The sequence below is a fragment of the Aythya ferina genome (assembly GCF_964211825.1).
Source record: "Aythya ferina genome assembly, chromosome: 18".
In the NCBI taxonomy this organism is placed as follows: domain Eukaryota; kingdom Metazoa; phylum Chordata; class Aves; order Anseriformes; family Anatidae; genus Aythya; species Aythya ferina.
Window position 1 is genome coordinate 6019380 of NC_140317.1, and position 24849 is coordinate 6044228.

The 24849-nt window shown below is 40.2% G+C and overlaps 1 protein-coding gene and 1 long non-coding RNA gene across 2 annotated transcripts; one reads left to right on the plus strand and one right to left on the minus strand.

Annotated features, from left to right (window-relative positions):
• Positions 1 to 8: 8 nt before the first annotated feature.
• Positions 9 to 4269, minus strand: LOC311420715. Its single transcript, XR_014684493.1, has 2 exons — positions 4168 to 4269; positions 9 to 107 (listed from the first exon to the last, which is right to left on the minus strand). It is a non-coding gene; the product is annotated as an uncharacterized lncRNA (long non-coding RNA).
• Positions 4270 to 5990: 1721 nt separating this feature from the next.
• Positions 5991 to 22354, plus strand: NARF (nuclear prelamin A recognition factor). Its single transcript, XM_084491856.1, has 11 exons — positions 5991 to 6154; positions 6653 to 6733; positions 7751 to 7894; positions 9569 to 9701; positions 10957 to 11091; positions 15226 to 15344; positions 16211 to 16340; positions 17007 to 17079; positions 18635 to 18772; positions 19113 to 19270; positions 19856 to 22354. The coding sequence occupies exons 1-11, from the start codon at positions 6128 to 6130 to the stop codon at positions 20095 to 20097; spliced, it is 1380 nt and encodes a 459-aa protein (XP_084347982.1). The 5' UTR covers positions 5991 to 6127; the 3' UTR covers positions 20098 to 22354.
• Positions 22355 to 24849: the final 2495 nt, after the last annotated feature.

Genomic DNA, 24849 nt, shown 5'->3' on the forward strand with positions numbered 1-24849 from the left:
AGGGCAGCGCCCAAGATGGCGGCGCCGTGCCCGTGTTCAAGATGGCTACTAAGAGGGAGTGTTGTGTTGCTGAAGAGCTGGCGTTATTTGCGTTTTATGGCTTAACCCTCGTAAAAAAAGAGCAGGAAAGCTTGTGTGTTAGTGGAGGAGGGGCTCTACGTGCTATAGAGCGAGGTAAAACGTGTGGAAGGGCTTTAATAAACACATTTGATGACAATTTGCTAGGCCTGTTCTGGGTGAGGTGGGCATGGTCCTTTGTTCATAACCTGACAGTCACCTGCTGCTGTGAGGTTGGGTCAAGGTGCTGTGGCTAGGAGGGAACAGGGGTGCAATGAGGGGCATATTCCATTGAGGGAGCCCCACCAGAGTGCCCTTGGGTTTGGCAGCACCAGTGCATACAACCTCCCTTAGGCTGATGTATGTCAGGGCTCTCAGTGGCAGCCATGTGTACGTGGGGCATGGACTGTCACAGAGCACTTGCACTGGGTAGTAGCTACTACTTGCACTTCCTGAGTGTTGTACAGACAGGAGGCTGCTGCACGGTGAGGTTAGAAAGGGATTTCTCAGTATCACAAAATTGTCTCAAGGTAGCTGTCTATAGAAGACCCAGTAGCTGGGACTTGGAATGTCTAGTGCAGCAGGAATTGCAAAGCAAAAAAAAAAAAAAAAAAAAGTGCTTACAGGTTTAATATTAATGCCATGACTATTCATTAATTACATGTCACCTGTAGGGGCTTGGGTTTGGAAAATCTGTTGCTTGGGGAGGAGAGTTTCCAATTCAGTTGAAATCCTGAGTGACTTTCCTGTCGTGGACTGTAAGCTATATTTGAAAATTCCTTTGTGTTTCAAATGTAGTTAAACATCATTCAGGTATGAAAGTTGTTCATGTTTAATCTATTAGAGCATCAGCTCATTTAAGATTTGGGATAAAATGGGTAAAATGTGGGCACCTGTAGCTTAGTACAACTCCTTAAATTTCCTTTATGTAAATCAATGGATCATTTCATCTCCTGAAGATACTTGGTTCTCTCTCAGTTGCACAGGAATGTGATCCTTCCTTAATGACACTTAATTTTTGATATTTTCCTAATAGAAATCCAGATACTCCAGAGGGGTTGCTTAAGGCCATATGCTTGAAGTTTGTTCAGCTGTTCCAGAACATCATTGCTGGTGAACAGTAACTGAGTTTTTGGTTCCACAGTGAATGGTTTTAGATTTATGTTAGACAGTCCAAAGTCCATTAGTTTTAGATTAGACAGTCCAGAGTTAACTGTTTGAAGATTAGGGGGAGGGAGGACTCAGACTCCATGTTATGGAGTTAATATACTGCAAGTAATAGAAAATACAAACTGATCTGCAGTTTCTGTGTTGTGTAACAGAACAACTATGTGAATGGGGAAGGGCTACAAGGAACTGAAAGCTTGAATTGGCATGCTTGGGAGTCATGAGGTACCAGCTGCTGGCTTTGGATGAATAATACAAAGTAATAAGTATCTTGTGTTTTCAACCCAAACAAGCAACTGAGTTTCTATGGCTTATGATAAAAATAATCTAAGCAGCGGTCAGCTTTTAAATGTAGGTAGTTTCTTTGGAAACCAAATGTTAAGCCACTCCATGTGATAAAGTACAAAGACTTCTTGTCTCTAGAGTAGAGTGAAGAAATTCATTTGTCCCCTCCAGTCAATATATATCACACAACATACCAATAAGGATCTGTTTTATTCTTCTATTGCTATCTGCTAAAATATTAGCATTTCTATACTTCTCCAGTTCTGCTAAAGCCACAATAGGATAAACTGGAAAGACTTAATTATGAAGTTAGAGGGAAATTATTTAAAATATGGGAAATACCCCACACGTGATCAAGCATATGTCTAAACTGTAATAGGGCAAAGATCTGGTATTGATTAATAATTCTTATGACATTTCTTGTGCAATAATCTGGGGATTTTATTACAGTACTTTGAAGTAGGTAAGTGGCGATATGCCTACTGATTTAAAAAAATAAATTGAGGAAGAAACACATTTTAAAAGCCTAATCTTGGACTTAGAACGTAATGAAATCCAAAACATGTTGCTGCAGAAACAAAAACTATTTGCCAGAAGAAAAATTCAGAGATACGTAATTGACTACTTGTAGAGATCTTGCTCAATAAAAACATTTTTAAGCCATTGTATAGTAAATAGACTTGTAAATTCTAAGTCATGATCTAATCACAAGAACATGCAAATATGACAGAACCGGTCTTTATTTTGATTAGTTTGACTCTGACTTTGTGCCTTTATTTCTTTTTCCTAATTCCAGACCCTTTTCCAAAATATTCTCTTGTAGTTCCTTGTACTTTTTTTTTTTCTGTTCAAAGTCTTCCCTTAAACTTATAAATTCAGCAGTGCATTATGTGTGTGATTTTATTAACATGCCAGGATAGAATTCCTAGTGTCTTTTGATTTTAAATGGTTGGAAACAGTCACTAATCTAGTGTTGTGTTTTGCAGCTGGACTGAATTGACTGTCGGTCCCAGATAGAAATGATATCATCCCATTGCCCCACTGAACTCTATGGGAACATTGTGTATAAAGCCTGGAAATTGCTCATTTCATGGAATACATGTTTACCAGCTGTAACTAAGATTTATTGCCTATTCTGACAGCTGTTGAGTGGCATATGCTGTCACTGACTTCAGGAGGCATTTGCAGCTTACAGTGCTTCGCAGCACTGATGCATAGCCTTTAAAGCTTTCTGAAATGGGTTGCAATGTACTGTTTTCATAGAGAAATACTTAGTTTTCTATTTCATTCTTGGTATAAATGCTTTAGCTACAGGTATAAATGTTAAATGTAGCAACAGAGGCCAAATACGGCAGGAGAGGACACTTAAAGTGTCCTTTCTTAATACTTTTAAATGCTACCTACTGTTGACATAGAAAAGTTTTACATTAAGTTTCTTTGGTAGTAGCCTTGCAGCCTAGCAAGGATGCTAACTGCTACCGCCCCAGGGGCAGGTGAAAATGGGTTGTCAGGCACAGTGCTGATGGTAACTGATGTGATGTTCTATGGGAAAATGGTATAAATAGCTAATGGAAAGCAGAAGTTGTCCTCGGCAGTAATATAAATGGGACATCTAATTATCTAATAACTGCATGAGTATAATCTTATACTGTGCATTGAAATATTGATTCCTTGCATGCTCCCCGGTTTGTACAAGTTTTTGCTCTTTTTTATTGATTGAATTCTTAAATTGAAACTAATTTAGCCCAGGTGTTCTCAAGGCAGAGGTACACTTGAGATGTTTTCAGATGGTTCAGTATTTCTGCAAATGTTTAGATGTTGATTTGCATTATGAATGTAAAGAAATATGAGGGAAAACTAAAAATACATATATTTTAAATATGATCTGTGCAGAATTATCAATATAAACACCAGTACCACAATGTAAACACCAGTGATAGGACCCACGGGAATGGTGTTAAGCTGAGGCAGGGGAAGTTTAGGCTGGACATCAGGAAGAGGTTCTTCACCAAGAGGGTGGTTGCACAATGGAACAGGCTCCCTAGGGACGTAGTCACTGCACCGAGCCTGTCTGAATTTAAAAAGCGATTGGACTGTGCATTCAGTCACAGGGTCTAAACTTTTGGATAGACCTGTGCAGTGCCAGGAGTTGGACTTGATGATCCTTATGGGTCCCTTCCAACTTGGGATATTCTATGATTCTATGAAATATGCAAAGCTGTCACATCTTTTGAAGAGTTGTTGTATTAAGTTTGGATAACAAAAGTAAGCATAATCATAAGTGTGAAACAGAAGGATTTTAACTATGACTTTAATTGCAAATCTCAATATGTTCCTAACTGAGAACACTACTGCTATATTTGACAATGCAACTATGCGTACTGTATCCTTGTGGAATAAGGATAAGATTCGCACAGTTTTTTCATAAGAAGATACTCATCCAGAGGGACAGAAAAAGATTTTAACAAGATGTTCCCTAAATGCTGCATTCTAGTAACTTTGTAGGAAACCCAAAGTCTTAAGTTATATTGCTCTAGAATGATTGTAGTGCTCTAAAAATTCTTGTACTAACATGGTAATACAAAACACGAAAGCATATTGAATGAAGATAGCAGAAGCACAGGGAACTGTCATTATTGTAGCTATTAGAATTTTTACCTCAAGCAAGGATTAGTGATATTTTTTCCAGGGTGTATATATAAAGCAATATCAGTGTGTTTTTCTTTAAATAGGCAATAAGAAATGGTGCTTCTATGTGCTTTCATTATTATTAGTAGTAAGGAATTCCTGATTCCTCAACCTCAGTGATATGTCACCTCAGTCTCTAAATTAAAAAAAAAAAAAAAAAGGCATTATTTTTACATTCTACTCTAGGGTTATCTTTAAGAACACTAATTAGACTGGTGATTTGGCTGTAAAAGATTTTAAGACATTCACTTCTCTGGATGTGATATCTTTTATAGGCAGTTTGCAGTAAGAAAAAAAAAAAGTGGGAAGTTACATTGTGGGGTTACAAAATTAAGCAGTGATTACTGTCTCTAGTTCTTGTACAACATTGCCATTTGTGCTTAACAATAAATAAATAAGTAAAAATGTGGTTTAAAGCTGTAGACCTTACCTGTACCAGGAAGAAATTTATGTTGCACTCTGCAAAGGAAAGTTGCAGTTCAGAGAGGAAGTTACATGCTTGGTGGAAGTTCCGTGGCTTAATTTCTGAAAGGTTATTTTTTATACTTGAAAAAATTCTCTGCTCAGCCATAGGCGTAGGCTTATACGGCTGCTTAAATGGACGGGATGCGTAAAAAGCAGAGTGAGCAAAATAGGGGTTGAATCATCATTCTTGAATGGTACAACGTGAGATTTAGGAAGGCAACCACTGACATGGATGTGAAGTGCCTTAACCGGTGCTGCTGGGGTGGTGAGGTGTGGGAGGCAGGGCTATGCACCCTGTAACATTATGCTGAGGGTTTCATGATGGGTGTTTGCAAACAGGGCACTGATATGTGTATTTTGTTTGAGAAATGGGAGATTAAGCCCTGTTGGTTTAACGTGCTTAATCTTGTGTTTAGTAACTTTGAAACAACCCCAGGAGCAGCTGAGGGCACTGGGGTTGTTTGATCTGGAGAAGAGTGAGGCTCAGGGGAGACCTTACCGCTCTCTGCAACTCCCTGAAAGGAAGATGTGGGGAGCTGGGGCTCGGCCTCTTCTCACAGGTAATTGTGACAGGACCAGAGGGAATGGCCTCAAGTTGTGCCAGGGGAGGTTCAGGTTGGAAATTAGCAGCCGTTTCTCCTCAGGAGTGGTCAGGTGTTAGGATGGGTTGCCTGGGGAGGTGGTGGAGTCACCGTCCCTGGGGGTGTTCAAGGCTGGCTGTGGTGCTTGGGGACATGTTTCAGTGGTGACATTGGTGGTAGGGGACGGTTGGAGCAGATGATCCTGGAGGGCTTTTCCAACCCTAACGATTCTAGGATCCCACGAACTCTTACTTTAAAAGACCTGAAAGAAGCAATGGGGGGAGGGGGAGGCGAAATGTATGAAAAACGTATGAAGTAACTACGGAGGATGTTTAAACCACAGAAAAAGCCCGCAGCAGAGCACCCTTGCCGGCCCGGCGGCACCTCACGGCAGGAGCTGTCGAGGAGGGGGTGGTGGGCGCGCGCCTGGCGCGTGATGCGCGCCCCCGGCCCCTCCCGTGCCCGCGCGGCGGCGGGGGCGAGCGCGGCGGCGGCGGCGGCTACGTGCCGAGGCTCAGGTCCACAATGGGCCCCGCCGCGCGGGGGGGCGGGGAGGCGGCGGCGGCCCCAGTTCCAGTTCCAGCCTCAGCCCCAGCCGGGAGCCCGGCGGCGACGCAGCCGTGAGGCGCTGCCCAGCCCCAACCCCAGCCCTTGCCCCAGCCCCGGCTCCGTGCCTTTGCCGGGTACTCGATTGAGCGCGGCGGGGCCGTACGGTGCCCGCTTCTTCCCCGGCCCCGCGGCCGCCCCGTCCGTGAGCGGCCGGTGCCTGGCGGTGCGAGGGGCAGGGGGCGGGCACGGCTACAAAGGGCGGCGGGGCCGGGCCGAGCCCTCACCGACCTGCTCCTGTCCCGCAAGAGAGCCGGGTGGCGCCGGAGGGACCGCAAATGAAGTGCGAGAACTGCACCAAAAAGGTGAGCGGGGCGGCCGCGGGACCCCCCCCCCCCGCCCGGGGACGGCGCCTCGGGGGGCTCGGAGAGCGCCCCCCGGGAAGCCCGGCGGGGGGGGCGCCCCTCAGGGCTCTTCAGAGCTGCTCGGGGTGGTGGTGCTGCCTGTAAGGGCTTTTCGGGGTGCTTCGGGGTTGTTCGGGGTCGTGGTGCTGCCTCTTTGGGGTTTCTCGGGGGGTCACCTCGCCATGTGTGTGTCTGGCTTCTCGGCGACCTGTTTGTGTTTCCCCTCGGGGTTTAAAATCATCACAGTCGCTGAGAGCTGTGAAACCGATCGAGGGGATTTCTGAGGAATTATTTTTTCTGTAGCCAACGTGCTTTGAAAATAAAGCCTTGGCTATAAAGGTGCAGCTCTTGTACTGTCAGAACCTGTAAATGAGCTAAAGGAGTTTTTAACTATCCAAATAGTTCTGTAATGATGTTGCTGGGTATATTTCGCATAATACGTCTTATGCTTTTTTTCAGGAATGCAGTAAAAAACAGAAAAATGATGACTCGCAAAGTACATCTGTTGATGCATTGAGTTCTAACGATGGCTTTGAAGAGGTAATGTTCCTTCTAAAAACTGTACCATGTACTTCTTTTTGTTCTTGTTTTGTGATGCTCCCCAAAGGCAGAGGTTCCAAATAGAGAACTTCTAAGCGCTGGGTGTAACGCTGTATCAGTTAAGACCCTGTCTATATGTGTCCATAACATGAGAATCAAGAATCGTTTCAAAAGATTAAATAAAAAGACCTTGGTCTGCAAGCGCAAACAATAATTGTTTTGTTGTTGTTGTTGTTTTAAAGTTATTTGTGTGTCAAAATCTTACCTCAATTCTTCACAATGGGAACAGGGCTTAGAAGGAGAAAAGGGGAATTTTGCCTGTTCAAGTGCACAAATGTATTATTTTTCTTATATAGGACAAACTCATGTCACATACTGTTCTTAAAGAGGTAACTGTCTCCTTGGGAATAGGTTCTTAATTGAAGGAATTAATTATTTTTTTTCCACGAGTAGCTTGGTTATCTCGCACTTCCATCCAAGTATTCATTTTCCCCCACAGTTGAGCTGCCAATTGTATTAGCCAGAAATCTGTAACTGTTACTTTGATGTAAATGGTCACTGTAACTGAAAGACTGCTTTCTGTTTGTTTTACCTAGCAGTAAAAGCCTAAGCCATCTTGGTGGTAGAGGCATCTGGCTATTAAAGAGGCTTAATAGTTCAATTAAAAGTTTTCTGGCTTGGTAAATTGTTGGTTACTGTCAACTCTGAAATGCAATGCAAATCAGGTTGCTACAACATGTACTTCAGGGCTAAATTTAGACCTATGTGTTTACACTTAAACATTTTGCAGTTTCACAGTAATAATAGAGCAGAACCATGAAGAAGGATTGAACAAATTACTTTGACTATTTCTAAAAAATCTTTAATATTATACCAGTTTCATGGATTGTCTTGTTGTAAATAAAACAGTGAGAAGCAGATCTGCTTTTTATCTGGGTCATTGCAGAGATCTTGAAAATTGCTTGATCATTATTAAATTTTTATGTATTTGTATTTATTTTTATTTTTTTTTTTCAGAAAAATGAGTTTTATGCATTGGCTAATGCTAAAATACTCCTTAGCGACTGCTTAGCATGTGACAATTGTATGACATCAGAAGAAGGAGCCAGAGTTTTCCAACAGAATCAGAAGGAGCTCTTTCGTATACTCAACCTTAATAAGGTAAAATGACACAAACAATAATGCACTGCTTTCTGTGAGGAGGGGGAGAGATTACAGAATGACTAAGAACTTAATTTCCCAAGGCAGTCAATATGAAGATCTGTCAGGATGTACTTTGTCCAGAGAGGAATGAAAACTTAAGGCAAGATGAGCAGTAAAAGTACTTAACATAATTTTGCACTAGAGAAGCAAGATTACATCACTGGCCCTAAATGAAGAAAGTTATTGCACTTGCCCAAGTAAGATTTTTGGAAAACATAACTTCCTTATTACTCTAACATCAAAGAGGTCTGAGGTTCATTGTTTATACATATTCACACCATAGTTGCTAGCACTGTTCTGGGGGTTTCTTATGGCTACGTATCCACATAATACAAAGTTATTGAGGCTAACTTTTGGAAGTAGATTTTCTTTAATGTATTTTTGAGCTGCCTATGTTTGGAACAAAAATGGTTACCCTCAATTCAGCCAAAGAATTGCTGTTCTCTGCTGAGATTGGTATTCCCTGGAATGTAATTGCTATGTATGGTGTTAAGATTTGTAGATCTTCATACTGATTTAATTTAGTTCCATTCAAGTCTTCTGTGTCCTTACTTGGTAATGAAAAGCTATTAGAATTAATGCTGGCATTTTCTTTATCTGTACATAAGTGTTGTAAATGAGATGATTCGTTACGTAGTAATTCAGTTTTCTTAGAACTCGTTTAACTCTCCATATAACGTGATATTGTACATGAGAGAAAGAGAAGGAAGGGGGGGGGGCGGAGGGACACAACCCTTTCAGGTCACATAGGTCCAATTAAGACAGCCCAAAGTCCACGATTGAGAGGCAGACAGGTCAGAACTTAACCAGGTCCAGAGAAAGGCAGTGAGCAAGCAAGATGCTTTCCAGACAGTCGTGAGCTCTACTTGCAGGGTCATTATACAGTATTTAGGGTGTCTAAGAACAAACTATAGTCCCTAACCTTTTATAGGGTGAGACTTGTATGTAGCATAGTCCTGGTTTCTCTTTCAAGTGTTCCACTGATCTGGACAACATCTCAATGAAACCACAAGGTTCATCTTCAAATAAACCAGAGTCATCTGAGCTTTACAATTGCACACCACTGTATGTGTTTTCAAAGAGTTCTTCAGTGCTCACAAATGCTGGCTTGTTTAGGGTCCTGCCTTGCCAGTTTCCTCTCAATTTCTTCAGTGATGGAGACATGGGAGCCTGAACAAAGGTTCAGATCTGTAATTCGCTGTGTTGAATTTGTAACTTGCTCCTGGAAACACTAGTTCATTTATTTTAGTATTTAAACATTCTGCTTTTTTTCCTCATTTGTCAGTACTAGATTCTGGTAGGAATGAAAACTTGATAGGTGCTGAATGTCTCTTAAATTTCTTTATGCCATTATGAGACCAACCACAGAATTGTCTTGGGACAGATGAATTTCCCTGAGTCATACAAAAACAACATCTACGGATGATTAGAGATAACACCGACAGGATCAGAAGAACATCCTGTCCTGCCCTCAAGAAACGTGGTAGTTGTTTCGTAGGGGTTTTCATAATAAGGCCTGCTGAAGCATAGGACACTGAGGAGTAACTCCAGGAGTAGAAAAGGGAGGGAAAGGAGGGAGCATTACCCTTTTGTAATTACCTTGTTTCCTTTGTGTTTTGTTTTGTTTACCAGAAATGTGATACCTCAAAACACAAAGTGTTGGCAGTGTCTATATGCCCTCAGTCATTGCCTTATTTTGCTGCTAAATTCAATCTCTCTGTGAATGATGCAGCCAGGAGACTCTGTGGTTTCCTCAAAAGTCTCGGTAAGTTTGGGGTTGTTACGGTGGAACAGAAAGGGAAGGTTATTTTATGTTTTTGCTTTCTCAGCAGAACTGTTTGTTATGCAGTCATAAAGCACAATTTAGTTTAGAGGTGAGTTTGAAATGTGTACTCTGTGATATTAGTGACCGTACAGCAGTGTGACATACACTGGTTTCAGGAATAGATTTGAAGCATGACTGTGTTGATAGTGAAGGTCAGAGAACAGAAGGACGTTACAAAGCCGTCTTTGAAATGTTCACTGTGAAGAAACCAGGGAGGATTTGGCTGTGAGCTTCAATAAGATTTCTCTCTTCTTTTCTAACTTAGGGAGAGGGGATTCTTAGTCTAAGTGCCTACTGGCCCTTTGACATTAATTTTTAGAATATTATCAGGTGTTTTGTTTTTCTGTATTTTCAAGTGACTCATAAAAACTGTTGTATCTGCTGTATGTTAAAGCTGTATTTCCTTTGTTCTTTATACTGTATATACAAAGTTTAATTAGAAAAACTAAGGATTTTCTTCTTTAACGTACTTGAAGGAGGAAGAAGAAGGACAGTAATAAACCTGTGAATTGTTTCCTGCCTTTTTTTTTTTTTTTTAATGCATATCTGTACCCAGTATATTATTTTCTGCGTCCAAAAAGAGAGCCAAGTTCTGGTGGGCCCCAGTTTTCTTAGAATATGTTATTTATCTTTGCCTCACTTGCTGCAGGGACGTGCTCAATATTACGTAGGTGTATAAGGAGTATGTTGCTAAACAAGCAGATGGAAGGTCTCTGCTGTGTTGCTGATATGCTCGTGTACCTTTGCAGACAACTTAAGCAGAGGCAGATATGCTTCTTAGCAGGCTACATGTTGTGTTTCTTGTGGATAAGAAGTCGCTTAATGTTTTGTAAAGAATGCTCATTCTCAAGAGTCACTGCATTATAGCCCTGAGGTCTTGTGATCCTATGCAATTGGACAAACAAAACACAAATATTTTCTGAATGAAAAGCTTGCCGTAAGGAAGCTGACAGCTATTAGAAGTGTTGCTAGTCAGAGTTAACAAGTTGGTGGTCCTTTTCAATTCATGACACAGAAGATAGCTTTTCAGCATACAGCTTTTATTTTTGACTGTACTAACTGTGAAATTTTTGTAGGGAGTAGAGAATGTACCCATTGATCGTACAAGATTTTCTGTAGACCTAGGATTTGGAAGGATGTGTGAGGTGGAAAACATTCTACTCATTCACTTTTTCCTTACTATTGTATTTCATAGGGGTGCATTATGTATTCGACACCACTATAGCTGCTGATTTCAGTATCCTGGAGAGCCAGAGGGAATTTGTGCAGCGTTATCAACGGAGGAACCAGGAGGAGCATGCCTTACCAATGTTTGCCTCTGCTTGCCCTGGTGAGAACTGATTCTCCAACCTTCTTCCATCAAGGAATTAAGGGTGATTTCATCTGTTTTTCATGGGCTGTTGGAAGAGTTACCAATGGGCTTTCCCACGTGTGTTGAGCTATCTCAGCCACATAAATGTGAGCCATGCCGACAAGGAATGGGTGTGCTCATGTTGGATAAGGTAGTTGCTAATTCAGTGTAGTCCTTGCGCAGTCAGCTACAAAAGTTGCAGTAAATGTCCTGTCTGCATCTTGTAGTTGTTTCCTGTTGCACCTCTGTAAAAGGTGGGGAGTGTAAATTCTGTTGTTGCTCTTCAAAAAATGAACCTTGCTGGTACTCAAGAGCTTCTGATAATAATACAGAGAACCTGAACTACAGATTACCTGTGCTAGTGTTGATACATGGTGTTTATCAACTTGTTGTATTTCCTGTTACTGCTATAAAAGAAGCATAGATTACGTATTAATGTCTGGATAATGAACCTGAGGTACAGAAGAACTGAGGTTTTTAGCGTTTCCTTAGCCCTTTTAGCCCTAGGAGAAATTTATCACAACTGAAATTATGATTGAGGAGTTGGTGGCTGCTGCTTGTATGCCTGGACCACAAAGTTTAACATGGTGTTTTTTATTGAAAAGAATCTTTAAGAAATTTTTCTAACTGGTGTAAGTAAACCATAACCTCCATTATCTTAAGCAAAGTCTTGAACTTTTCACTTCAGCAAGTGACATTATTTCTAATGACTGAGACAGTTATGTCTAACATTTACAGAACAACTCCCACTTGCCATGTGACCCTGTTCTGAGAATTTTGCATGAGAACTTGTTCTGTTACAATAGGAATGTGCATTTATCACAACTGGAAAGATGCAGTACATTCACTTATTGTTTACTCGTGCATTTGTTAGCACATTGTCAAGTCAGTTCCCAACTGTGCTAAATAATATTCGTAAAAACAAGTATCAAAAAGGGGGCAAAAATAACTCCTTTAATAATGTCCCTTGCCAACTCCACCCTAGCAAGTTCATGGTGTTGATTTTCAAAAGGCTTTCTATGAAAAATACAAAAATATTTTTAAATTGGAAATAATTCATGTGGATTGCATTCTTAAAAAAATAAAAATGTTACAGTTAAAGGAGTGAGAGTATGTATTCAGTGGCTTCCAGAATCTGCTCCTGTCATCTATTTAAATTTTAAATACTGATATTTAAATTATACTTGTACTCTTGTTTATTCTGCATGTTCTCTAGTGGAAGTATCTGGGTTATGCTTTAGGAACTGTATACATGTCAGAGGGAAAAGTTTCTACTTCTTTCTGTTAGTGTTATCTTAGTGTTATCTGGTATCTTTAGAAACAGACATACTATATGTTGCTCTTTTGGAAGTGCAAAACCTGCAAAGTTGAAACCACCCCATTTAATCAGCTTTGACTTGTGCGTTATTTAAAATTCAAAACCTGTGGGTTTCTTTTAGAACTTCCTCTGAGATCATTTTAATTTTCTGCATCTAGAAACAGAGTTAAGATTATTTGCTTCTCTCACTAGACAGATATTAGCACAGTTGCTGGAGCTCTTTTCTCATCCTTATCTGTTCTACAAAAGATTGTTTCTGTTTTCACTGCAAGTTGTGGTGTTAGCTGTCTGCTGTGCTGTGGATGTAGAGGCATGGGTGATTTCCATTTCTGGAAAAGTGAACTGAAATACCACTGTAAACCCATTCTGAAAGTGTGCAGCATTTCATTCCCTTTGACAGCAATTACAGAAGAAATTTGTCCAGTCATCTAAAGTAAGGTTGTTTACTGTGTTTCATGAATTTGTCTGGGTGCATTTTCTGTTCTTCATTCTCCTTCCCCTCTCTGACCCCAGATGACATAAATTTGTCACAGAGACTTCGTTTACTGGGTGTGCTCATCACAAAAATGTTTTCATATAGCTCTGTAGATCAAGGTCAACGTGAACTCAAATATTACTGCTTTACTTTTACTTATCTTTCGGTATAACTCCACAGATTAAAACATCACCCTCTGCAGTAGTGGTCTGCATTGTAAAATCTACCCTGAGTAACAGGGCATAGCTGGTATAATCCCAAAACCTGATCAAGGGGCATTTTATTGTCTCTGCCTAAATTGTTCTTACCTCTGCCTGCTGTTCTGGTAAAGTGAGAATTTTTATTTGTTTGTTTCTTGCCCAAAATACAACAGTGTAACTGCTCTAGTGATTTTTATGCATGATGCTTCAGAAACAATCAGTTCTTTCTTCATTTACCAAATGGTTAAGCAATGTGAAGCATTTGCTCTGGGAACCATGCAGTATTTTTAATGCATTGATAGCCTCTGAACTACTAAAACAAGTCAATGGGGCAGGCTTGTAGCACAGGCAGGAAGAGCATAACTGCTGGGGATTGAAATGCTGTTGTTCCAGTCAACTAAATTAATTTCCTTTTACAGGAATGGGGTTTTAAAGTAGTGAGTATTTTCTACCTAGTTGTTCTGTACTTTATACTGATGCATAAATATTTATGGCATATGTCTCTCTCTGACATCCTTATGATAAACCACTAAAAATAACATGTTCTGAAGTGGATCTGTAAGCATTTACACAGTGATTTGGAGGGGCTTCTTTTTGTTCTTTGATACTAACACAAGCCAGCAAGTGGTTTAGAATCTGAATGAATTCCTGAAGGGTGCAGGCCTCTGTGGGTACAGATGGACAGTGATAGAGAAGCTGGGTATCTCAGGCCTCCTGTAACTGTGGCTCTGGAATTCAGCCCCACAGATCAGTAGGCAGAAACAGCACGTATGCAAAGTGCAGATAAATGCCTTGTGCGGCTCATTCAAGGCTGCTTGTATAATTAAACAATGACTAATGCTCACTGTGCAGTGGGAACTACTGTACACTTGTTCTGTCTGCTGGAAGGAAAGAATTTAAGAAATGGCTTGGGGTGCTATCTGCCAGAAATCCCCTGGAATTTAGTGAAATTTCCTTACAGTTTGCAAGTAGGATATCTGAATACCACTTGAGTTCCAGTTCTCTTACGGGCCTTTGTGGCAGTGTTATGACTTGCGCTTATGTACAAATACCTGGCAATGTCTTCAAGCTTAAGAATTAAACTACAGGTATTCCTTTTTTTTGTAAACACTGATCTGCTTGAAGATAAAAGGCTGAAGCAAGAAATGTTTTTACTCTTTCTTAGCACCAAAAGCAACAGAATTCCCTAGAAGGCTGCGTTAAACACTTCTGCACAATTTAGCTGTTTGATCTACAGTTCATGTGGGTGAAGCAAAAATTCTGAATAAGTCCTTGTTGTAAAAGATCATGGGCTGTTGCTTCCAGTAAAAGTTACAGTGCCTAAGTAAGAATCACACAGCCTGGATACCTTAATCCCCTCACTTTTCAGTTCATGTTTTGTGAAGTGGGGTTACTAGAACTGCCGTGGATATCGGGGGTGGTGTAAATATAAATACCCTGTTGTAGCTGAAATGCTGAAGGAGCCTGGTGAGGGGGACAGAGAGTCTTGAGTAACTAAGACTGGATGTTGGATACAAAGAGACACCAGTTAACTGTTTTGTGTACAGGGAGTTGGTTCTAAAGAAGGTGTAGATACTCTAACAATAATAAAAGAAGCCATTTTTCCCAGCTTTAATCCATGTGCATCTTGTGATAATGCTTCCATGTGACTCTTCTGTTCTAGACGACCAAGCTGGGTGTGTGGTTATTAAATCTCAGGAAAGAGAAAGTTACAGCTAAGCAATTGAACAGAGTACATTTGTTGGAGTATCCACTGATCCAAGAGCTAAGGACTAGGAAGTCAACTTACTCTTTGTTAGCTGGGATCTTGTTCTTCCTGCTTTGTTAATTCCATGCATTAGAAAGGATGTAATAGATCATGCAGTTTATGGTAGTTTCTAGGTTTCAAATTAATTATGCAGTGGATTACCGGTATCTAGTTGTAAAGCACTGTTAACAAAGCCTTGAGGTTTCCTGCAGTTCCTAAGGTGGGGGATTCCAGCCTGCATGGACTCCATTTTCAAAGCAGGAATGTTCTAGCTACTGTGAAAATCTTTTCATTTCTAACAACTTTGCTATAACTACGGTCACCTTACCGTGCTCACATGCTACTTCAGTGTCTGTGATTCCTGTCATTCTAGGTTGGATCCGGTATGCTGAGAGAGTACTCACCAATCTTGTGACCTCCCACATTTGCACTGCAAAGTCTCCACAGCAGATCATGGGCTCCCTGGTGAAGGGCTACTTTGCTAGGCAGCAGGTAAGTAATTCTGCCTTATTTTTACCATTATACTCTTCTAAAAAGATGGGGTAGTATGTTTTAATACAGAAATGTAGATCTTGGTGTATTCTAAGCATCCTGAATTTTGTCTTTTCACTTGAAGAATAAATGCTGCTCTGCTGCCATACAAGTAAGCGTCCATGAGAAGAACAATGTACAATGAATCTTATTTGTGAGCTGGCAACAATCCTTGTGCTCCCAGTGCAACATGGATTTAGCTACTTAGAGATGAATTTAAATCCAGAGTTGCTAATGAGATCCTTGTTATGTACTGCCTGTGTAGTTCTGTAGAAGTTAAAACAGGAGTAGAGGAGAGTGCTGTGGAAATTCCTTCCTATCCAGAATCAATAAATGCATTGTATGCCAGAAACTAATCTTCTTATCTTCACAATTTCTATGTTGAAAAAGTTGCTGTTCTTTGTATACACCATACACTTAACTGCATTCAGTTTATATAGAAAAATACTGCTATCTCCACAGAAACAGAGAAATACTGATGCACTTGTGGCTGAAAGTGAGTGAGTGACAGAGCTAGAAAATGGAGTTCAGACATCCTGACTTGCGCTTACTTCTAAGGCAGTCAAAAGCTACAAAACCACACGTCACATAGTCTGAAGGAATAAGTAGAAGCTTCAGACAGAAGACTGACTTCAGATGTTGTTTGCTCATGTTTTTGACTTCTGGCAAACCATGTCACGTGTGCTGCAGTCTTCAAATTTATTTCTACGTATTGATTTCTAATATTACCTGTATGGAAAGTGTGGTGTTATTTTTATCTTTGTCATCCTTAAAGCTGTCCTTTGCTTTCTGTGGAGTTCACATGTGCTCTCTTCTCTGTCGTGCAGAACTTGTCTCCAGATAAAATTTTCCATGTAATTGTGGCGCCTTGTTATGACAAGAAACTGGAAGCCTTGAGGGAAGATTTCTACACTGCCTTGTATAATTCACAAGAAGTTGATTGTGTTCTAACATCAGGTTAAATCTTTAAGCTTACTATTTGTAAAGATATGCATGAATCTCCAGTTTTTATGCCAGGCTTTTTTTTTTTTTTTTTTTTTTTTTTTTCCAAAGTATACTTTAATTGTATGATGGGCTTTCTTCTGCTTTACAAATAAATACAGTTTTGTGCTACTGGTAGCAGTGGTATTCTATACGGAAGGCAAAACCAAAAAATTCCCTTTTAAGTTCATGATCAAGATTCAGATACTTAGTTTTGTTAACCCCTTAAGAAAAGTAAGAGCTATGCAAATCGATGTTACAAATCTTTGTCTTGCTTATGTATGGCCATATCTCTACTGGGATTATTTTCATTGTGTGACACCAGTGACTTTTTGGTGTGACTCTTGTCTTGTAGGCTTGATGTCCAAACAATATATCCTCCTTTTTCATTGCAAAGTAGAAACTACTTGTTCTAAACTTTACTCAACAGAAAGGTTAAGTAGCATTATGCAAAGTTTGGAGCAAGCTGATGGCCTTTTTCTTCAGGGCTCAATGTATCAGGCTTCTGAGTTATTGGAGGTAACTGACTCTAAGAAGTGGAGGATGTGGCTGTAAGCACATGGAGGTGTTGGGATGTCTTAAATGCATGGCATGTGCGTTCTGCTTCGTGTTGGAAGTAAAATGTCCTGTGTTTTCCTACAGGTGAAATTGTCCAAATAATGGAGCAGAAAAATGTGTCTATGAAAGATATGACTGAAGTAGCTGTGGATAGTTTGTAAGTAGCTTTGTTGTCGATTGCTTCCTTATTTTGATGACAACTGACAAAACCTTTGGGTGTTCAACATAAATGTAAAACTTCTCAAAGGAACATTTTTTCTTGCTAAAGCAAAAAGCCGGCATCAAAGCCTGAATATATTAAAGCCTCATCCTTTCAGAAACTTTTAAAAACTGTTTTTAAAATCTGATTTTTGAAGATTTATTTAGCTCTGCATTTATATTGCAGTGCTGTAATACTAGATTTGGCTATATCAAGTTCGTGACTTGCTAGTTAAGTGTGACTGTCTGTTGACTCCGTTCAGTGCTCTCCATTCCTTGAGCACGTCTAAAGCTAACAGTCTTGTCTGCCCCCTTCCAGCTGCCTGGCCTCACCATGATGCTGGGCTGCCTCATGGGCTGGCCATCTGTTCTGTGCTTCCCTTTCAATCAGAGCAGCACTTTGACAGTAAATTTCCACTTTCTCCTAGTATGTTCATGGAGAATTGTTTGAAATAGCACCCTTTCACAACAATGGTAATTCAGTTTTATCCTAAACAAGGCAACTCACTTTTTTTTCCACTTTTTTTTAGTAAGGTGTTTGTTGGGGTAATTTTCCCTTTGTTTTCCTACTTGGATGCTATGTTTGGACTGCTCAAGCAAAGGGCAGCACTGTATAGACCTCAGGAAAGGGAAGAAGGCAAATTAAATTATAACTGGAGAGGCTTTTGCACGTAACAGCAAAGGATGTAATCTGTCCATTCATTAATCTGAATAACAACATTCCTTCCTGAAACTAGCATTGCCACACACCCCTCTAGATTTCTCCTTTTCCAAGAAGGAACATGAGCCTGGAGAGGTGCAGTCTTTGGCTGTTGCCAGCGTGCATCCCAGTACAGTTTATACTACAGCCAGTTGTGCTCATCAGCGCTCTGCTTTTAACTGGGGAACAGAGGGATGCTATGTCTATTAGGTATGATGTTAGTAATTTTCTTTGCTCACTGTAGAGTGGCACTTATCTTAAAGCTGCAGTGCTCTAGTGCAGTGGCAACTGCACTGATGGAGCTATTTTAATGGCACGACGTTAGACTGACAAATAGTTCTGCAGGAGCAGACAAATTATCAGAAAGGCTTGTAACTTCTGAAGTGCTCTTATGTGCTCCTAGGCTAAGAATTCCTCATGTCAAAGTTGATAAAATATTTTTGTGCTTACTTTTTCGCTGTTTTTTGTTTGTTTGTTTGTTTGTTTTGTTTTCCCCAAAAATGTCTTCTGAGCAATGATTTAACTGAGTCTGTAAACTGCCGAGTGTGATTCCTGTAAATTACTGAAGGTTTCTGAACGTGGAGAGCCCTGCATCCTCCTACTGTTCTTCTTTTACTTTTCCCGGCATCTTACTGCTGTCCTTAAAGGGTCGAATTAAAAAAATAATAATAAAGCTATGGTCTCACTGCAATGAAACTTTTTTTTTTTTTTTTTTTTGGGGGGGGGGGTTGGGTGGAGAGAAGGGAAGAAACATGCTACTTGCTGGAAATGAAGGAACTAAATTTAGGAGTTGACCTTTCTATTGTTTTCTAAGGTTTGGTGAAATAAAGGAGGGAGATGTAGTAAGGCATGATGGGAAGAGATCTGATGGTTACCTGGAGCACATTTTCAAACATGCTGCCAAGGAGCTTTTTGGCATGGATGTCAAAGAAATCACCTACAAAGCATTAAAGTAAGTCACAGTTATGTATCACTGTTATGTAGGATGGGCTGGTTAGCACTAAAGTGAACCCTGGCAGAGTTGTTATTAGTCTATGTCTTTCACTGATGGGCAGTTATATATTATGGATAAGTAAATCTGTTGCTTTAAAATAGCTCCTGCTAGCTTTCATTCTATTAATAACTTACTTGCCTTGAGAAATTCAGTATAGTACTATCCAGAAAATTTCACTCCACCTTCTATTTTACTGAAGACTTCTATTACATGTTAAGCATTTGGATACAAACTGACACAGCTGGATCATTCCTTTGGTAATGCAGGAATTTAAAACCTTATTTTTATACCTTCACAGGAACAAGGACTTTCAGGAAGTCACCCTTGAAAAGGATGGTGAGACAGTGTTGCGTTTCGCAGCGGCTTACGGCTTTAGAAATATTCAAAACCTGGTTCTGAAGTTGAAAAAAGGAAAGTTTTTATACCACTTCGTAGAAGTCCTTGCCTGCCCAGGAGGTAAGAATGTTAGTGGATGTACAGTCATTCTGCAGGCAAACCTTAAATCTCAAAGGAAGGTACTTACAGGCAGGCACTGTTTCATTCCTTCTTAATTCTCTTCTTAATAATCTAAAATGCTTAATATTTAGTGACTGGTCTAGAACACCAATTACACATATACAGGATTAGCTCAGAAATTGATTGGATTTTCTAAAATTAACCACAACATCATTTGCTCTCTTATGACCTATAAATAAATGACAGCATGATTCCTATGATGATTTCAAACCTCAGAGGAAGCCTCTGAAATGGTGGTTGTCAAGGGCAAGAAAAGACAAGGAACATAATTAAGATCATAAAACCACAGAGAAGGCAGAGAAAATAGTTGATATGTAAATGAAGTTTCTATAAGGATGTTGATACTGGAGTCACTTCAGGGAAATACAAATTTGAACAGAATGGGGGAGGGTGGATTTTGTAAAGAAACAACTTTTGCTTTTCATACTGTCTACAGGAAGTTTCCAAATTTCTCCTTATATCAAATCTTTATCACTGTGTCTCTTTTTTTTATTATTATTATTATTTTCTTTATTTTATTTTAAGGGTGCCTAAATGGAAAAGGCCAGGCACAAACTGAAGATGGGAAACCAGATAAAGCGCTGCTTAACCAGATGGAAGAAGTGTATGCTGCAATACCTGTTAGACTTCCAGAAACCAACATGTATGTACAAAAGATGTACCAGGACTGGCTAGAAGGCATGGACTCCAGTAAGGTCCAGGAAACTTTGCACACCAAATACAGTGCAGTAAATCAAACAGCAAGCAGTCTGGATATCAAGTGGTAACCAGTCAAACTTTGAAAGAATTTGCTTAGGTTAGTTACTGATTCAGCACTGGAAACATTCTATGCAATTGCAGATGCTATGCACTAGCCGAGTGTATGAATGAGACGCTTTCCTAGTTGTGGATTCTTAGTTGTGAAGAACCATTGTTTTTTAAAAACAAAAAGAGAAGTTTCCAAAAGCCCTGGTTCCTGCCATTGTCTGTTAACTCTTACTGTATGTTCTCTCCTGTGTGTAATGAACTTCTTCATTCAAAAATGTGATCTTGAAAGGTACGTAAGCACTTCCTGCCAGGTGCAGGGAGTGTGAGTCCTGATTAAGCTACTCCAGATTGAGGGTTCCCTTCACTTCACAACGTGGGCTTTCCCAAGAAGGCGAGACCATCTCACTCCTACTGCTAGGTGTGCAATCCCTTTCATCATGGGAGAACAGTCATCGTGAATTTCAATATTATTGCAGTTGTTATTATAGTAACTTGGGATTTACTTGCTTTGTTAAAGAAAACACCAACAACGAACAACACACATAACAACAACAACAACTTTGACAGGTGTGTATATGCAGAAGCGTAATGAATTTATGTATGCCTTCTATCAATATTTCAACAGACATTACTCAGATCCAAACTAGAATCACCATTCTTTACTGATGTAACATTGTATAAGGAACAAGCCACTTCACATAAAATGAAATTGGGAAACTAATGTTAAATGGTTACAATGTAAGCCTTCATTAAAAATAGTTACAAATCGTTGGTTGATTGGTACAAAAAGCTAACTTTTCTTTCCTCTTAAGTTTTCTCATAAACTTGCAGCTACGAAGACTGGTGCTGCTTACATTAGCTTCTTTATGAAAGTGAAACATGCACATGCACTGTCATGTGAGCATGTGCATAGTACAAGAGCATGTGCATAGTACAACTTTCTTAGAGTTGCTGAGCCAGACTCGCAGCACTTCTATTCTCATGTTTCAGTACACAGAATACCAGATTGTTCTTTTTCACTTATCTCCATGGTGACAGACTTCTGTAAAAATGGAGTTTTTCCACTTCATGGAGTGCATCTGAAAAAATACTTAGCACTGCTTGTGAGCTCAAGTTATTATACATTGGCATCATTAGTTGTGGTGTCCCTACTTTTTTAGGTATGCTATAGAGGTTTAATTTAAGAAACAAAGTGGTATTTGCATGCAAGCATTTTTTGCACCTTCATGAGTTGTCAGAGAGGGTAGTAGAAGAATGTGATGGACAAAAAAAAGAATCAAACTATTGCCAAATGTCTTCAAATTTTCATAGTAGCATTGTATTCTTGATTAATGGCCTTTTTGAAGCTAGCACAGTTTCAGATTGTTTTCCATTCTGAAAGTGTGGATGGGCTTCGTTAGTCATTTCAAGAAGTGTTTGAATGCATCTTCTTGTGAATTTCTTAGTATTGCAACTGCTTGTGTGCATAAGTTCTAATACTGCAAAAGCCTGTCTCTATTTGAAATCACCATTTAACTTGAATGCAGTGGATGGGACGGAGGCATTAGTAAAGGCAACACAAGTGCTTGCAGTGGCTAAACAACAGAGGCTCAAGAGTAGAGGGAGAGACTTAAGTGTGTTACCCTGATGACAAGAGATAGCTGAATGTGAAGCCGTTAATAGAATTGCAGCTTTTAATTGGGCTTCAAACTAAATAAAATATTTCGCTTTGAGGGACTTGTTTTCATCAAGTGCACATGAATTCAATTACTGTGCTACCTGAATGCACACAATGAGATTATACCCATAAATTAGCCTTTGTAAGTTGTTCCTTGTTTTAATAAAAACATTATACTTACGTGGTGCAATATCAGAACATCTACAGAAATCTACCTCTGTACAGGAAGGGAGTCCAGAAATCATGGGAAGATCTATGTACAGCTAAAACTTTATTAAATGCTGAAGACAGATGGTGGTGTTGCATGAAACTTCTGAATAGACTATTAGAGGCAACACCTGTCCCCTTTGATCTCATTTTGCTTCTGTCATGATTTCCTCCAAAAAACTTCAACAGAAGTACCTTGTAATAAAGTGGTCTTGTTCTGTTTGTATAGGCATATGTTTCTATGTATATATGGTTTATAGCTTGATGGCATGTTTAAATTATATTGCTTCACTTCTTTGTATAGTGTGCTTATTTTTTATGTGCATCTACTGGACAAAATGGTACGATAAAGTTGTTGCTTTTCTGATGAAATCTTCATTAAACTTCAAAAGAGCTGCCTTCCTATTCTGAAAGGATACCCTTGAACTGTTTGTACAACTTGAAAAATAGGTGGTACTGCTGTACATGTTTTCTTCTGCCATTGTGCTTGCCTGTTGCACTGAAGAGCCTTGCTTCCCCTACTGGTGGGAGACCCTTGGAATGGGAGAATAGGTGACAAATCTGTCCCCAGTATACTATGCTGTGCTCCCACCGCAAGGGAAGTAGGTGGCTCAGTGCATAAAAATTTAAACTTTCTCAGTTGAGTCCACCATTTCCTCCACCTACATAGTGATGTAACCTATTGAGATAGCAATGTATCTAGTAGGATATTTGTCTGCCCCAATATTCTTTTAAAGATGACAAAGGCATTAACTGAACAGCTTCTAGTGGCTAGGTGGAATGTATGTATTATAACTAATGACTTAGTGTCTGATACTTGTCCAATTTTTTGGTCAGTTTTTGTTTTATAAGGATTTCGGAGTAAAACTGATTTTATTTTATTTTTTTTTTTTACCTTTTCTTTAAAGTGCCAGTTTAAAACAAATCAAAAACTCTTTAACTGTAATTAGTCGTTCCCCTTCCCTCTTCTTTTACTGAATTTTTTTCAGTTTATTGCAGATTATCTGTAGTGTAATACTTGCCAAAGATTTGATTCTGGCTTTTAAATTTACATTTGGCAAGTCTGTCATTGTTGACAATGTATTTCTAGCCATGCTTCCTGAAACTACAGCGCCATTTAGTTCTCTGATGCAATTTTTGGCAACTAATAATTTTTCTTGCTGCTGTGTTTTCAGCAATGGGACAAGTTCCTCGTGTGGTGACAGCCATAGTGCTTTACATTGTGGTTGAATGTTGTGCTGAGACAATCTGTCTCTAGATGATTTTTAGAAAAGACTAAGTTGAAGGGATTGGGAGAGAGTAACTGGAAATGCTAAATTTTAATTTGGAAATTGTCCTGAGGTATTATTGGCAAGCATATCAAGTGGTGGATACCTCAGGTTATATAGCATTTTGTTCTGTGACTGCTACAACAGGGGATACACATTGTAATTTTGCTATGCCTTTTCCAGTAAGTTTGCCTCAGCCACAGAACCTTGTATTTGTTCGTCCACTGCAGTTAAAGAAGATGGACAGATAGGAGCTATGCTATCACTTAGAATATTGCATATATCGATGCGTAGCAGTCTCAACTGGATTATATTTGGATAAGGTTCAGTTACCTAAATTTCGGTGCTTTGTGTTCAAATGGAGCATGACCATGAATTGTCCTAATAAATATTGATACTGAATCATGTCCTGATTCCGTCTCATTCCATCTAAAAGTTTGACTCAACTTTCAGTATGCTTTGTTCCAACATATGTGCTTGTTTGATGAATTTACATGAAAACATAGTAAGCCTGTAACAGTAATACTGTGATGTTTTTTTAGGAGCATTCTAGACTACAGTGACATTTTTAACTGCTTTAAGGGGAACAAGTTTCTGAATAGGAGGACATGGTAACATGTTCTCTGTGATTCTAAAATAATCCATTGAATTGTTGAAGGTACAGAAGCGTTTAGTGGCTTTAAAGTGTTTCTTACCTGGGAAGAAGGACGTTGCTGGTAAAGCCGATCTCTGGAGGTTGAGTGGTTGTCCTGAGGTTTACTTCATGTGGTTAAAAACAAAACAGCAAGGGGCAAGGAGCAGTAAAGATACTTATCCTGTGATAGCAGACCATGTCCCTGAGGAGCCTGTCCCAGTGCCCAGCCACCTCTGGGTGCAGAACCTTTTCCTACCACCCAGTCTGACCCTCCCCTGTCCCAGCTCCATGCCATTCCCTTGGGTCCTGTCACTGTCCCCAGAGAGCAGAGCTCAGCGCCTGCCCCTCTGCTCCCTGTGAGGGAGCTGCAGGCCGCCATGAGGCCTCCCCTCGGCCTGCTCTGCTCTGGGCTGAAGAAGGTACCTCAGCCTCCCCTCAGTGCCTTCACCATCTGTGTGGCCCTCCTTTGGACACTCCCTGATAGTTGGATGTCCTTTTTGTGCTGTGCTGCCACAAACTGCTGAGCAGAGCAGAACAATCGCCTCCCTCACCCAGCCAGCAGTGCCAGGCCTGGTGCACACTGTGGGCTCATCTGTCGACTTGCCATGATTTAACATGTGTTAAATCATTCAATTTAAGAAAGTTACGAACAGCATAATAGCATCCATCGATGAAACCCCTTTGGCTTTTGGCTGATTGGGTTTCTCCCCTATTCTGATCTGTCTCCCACCGCCCTGTGCTTGGACATTACACCTTGTGCTTCCCTTTGCCTGGGGGGCTCGCATGTGTGTGCAAAACGAGCACGTTGATTTGGCTTTTCCCCACGCCCGATGGCACAGCACAGGCATCTGGCCGTGCCCTGGGCGCTCTGACAGCGGGCACTGCTCCTCGAGGGGCGAGGAAAAATTGACAACCGCTGTCTAGGTTCTACCGAGATTTGAACTCGGATCGCTGGATTCAAAGTCCAGAGTGCTAACCATTACACCATAGAACCGCGTGGTGGCAC

What these genes read in the sequence shown, in the direction of transcription:
- NARF (XM_084491856.1), top strand. Translation starts at nt 6,128, where the DNA reads ATGAAGTGCGAGAACTGCACCAAAAAG. An exon ending in GCTACTTTGCTAGGCAGCAG is followed by an intron (nt 15,345 to 16,210) that starts GTAAGTAATTCT and finishes TCTGTCGTGCAG; the next exon opens with AACTTGTCTCCAGATAAAAT. An exon ending in ATCACCTACAAAGCATTAAA is followed by an intron (nt 18,773 to 19,112) that starts GTAAGTCACAGT and finishes ATACCTTCACAG; the next exon opens with GAACAAGGACTTTCAGGAAG.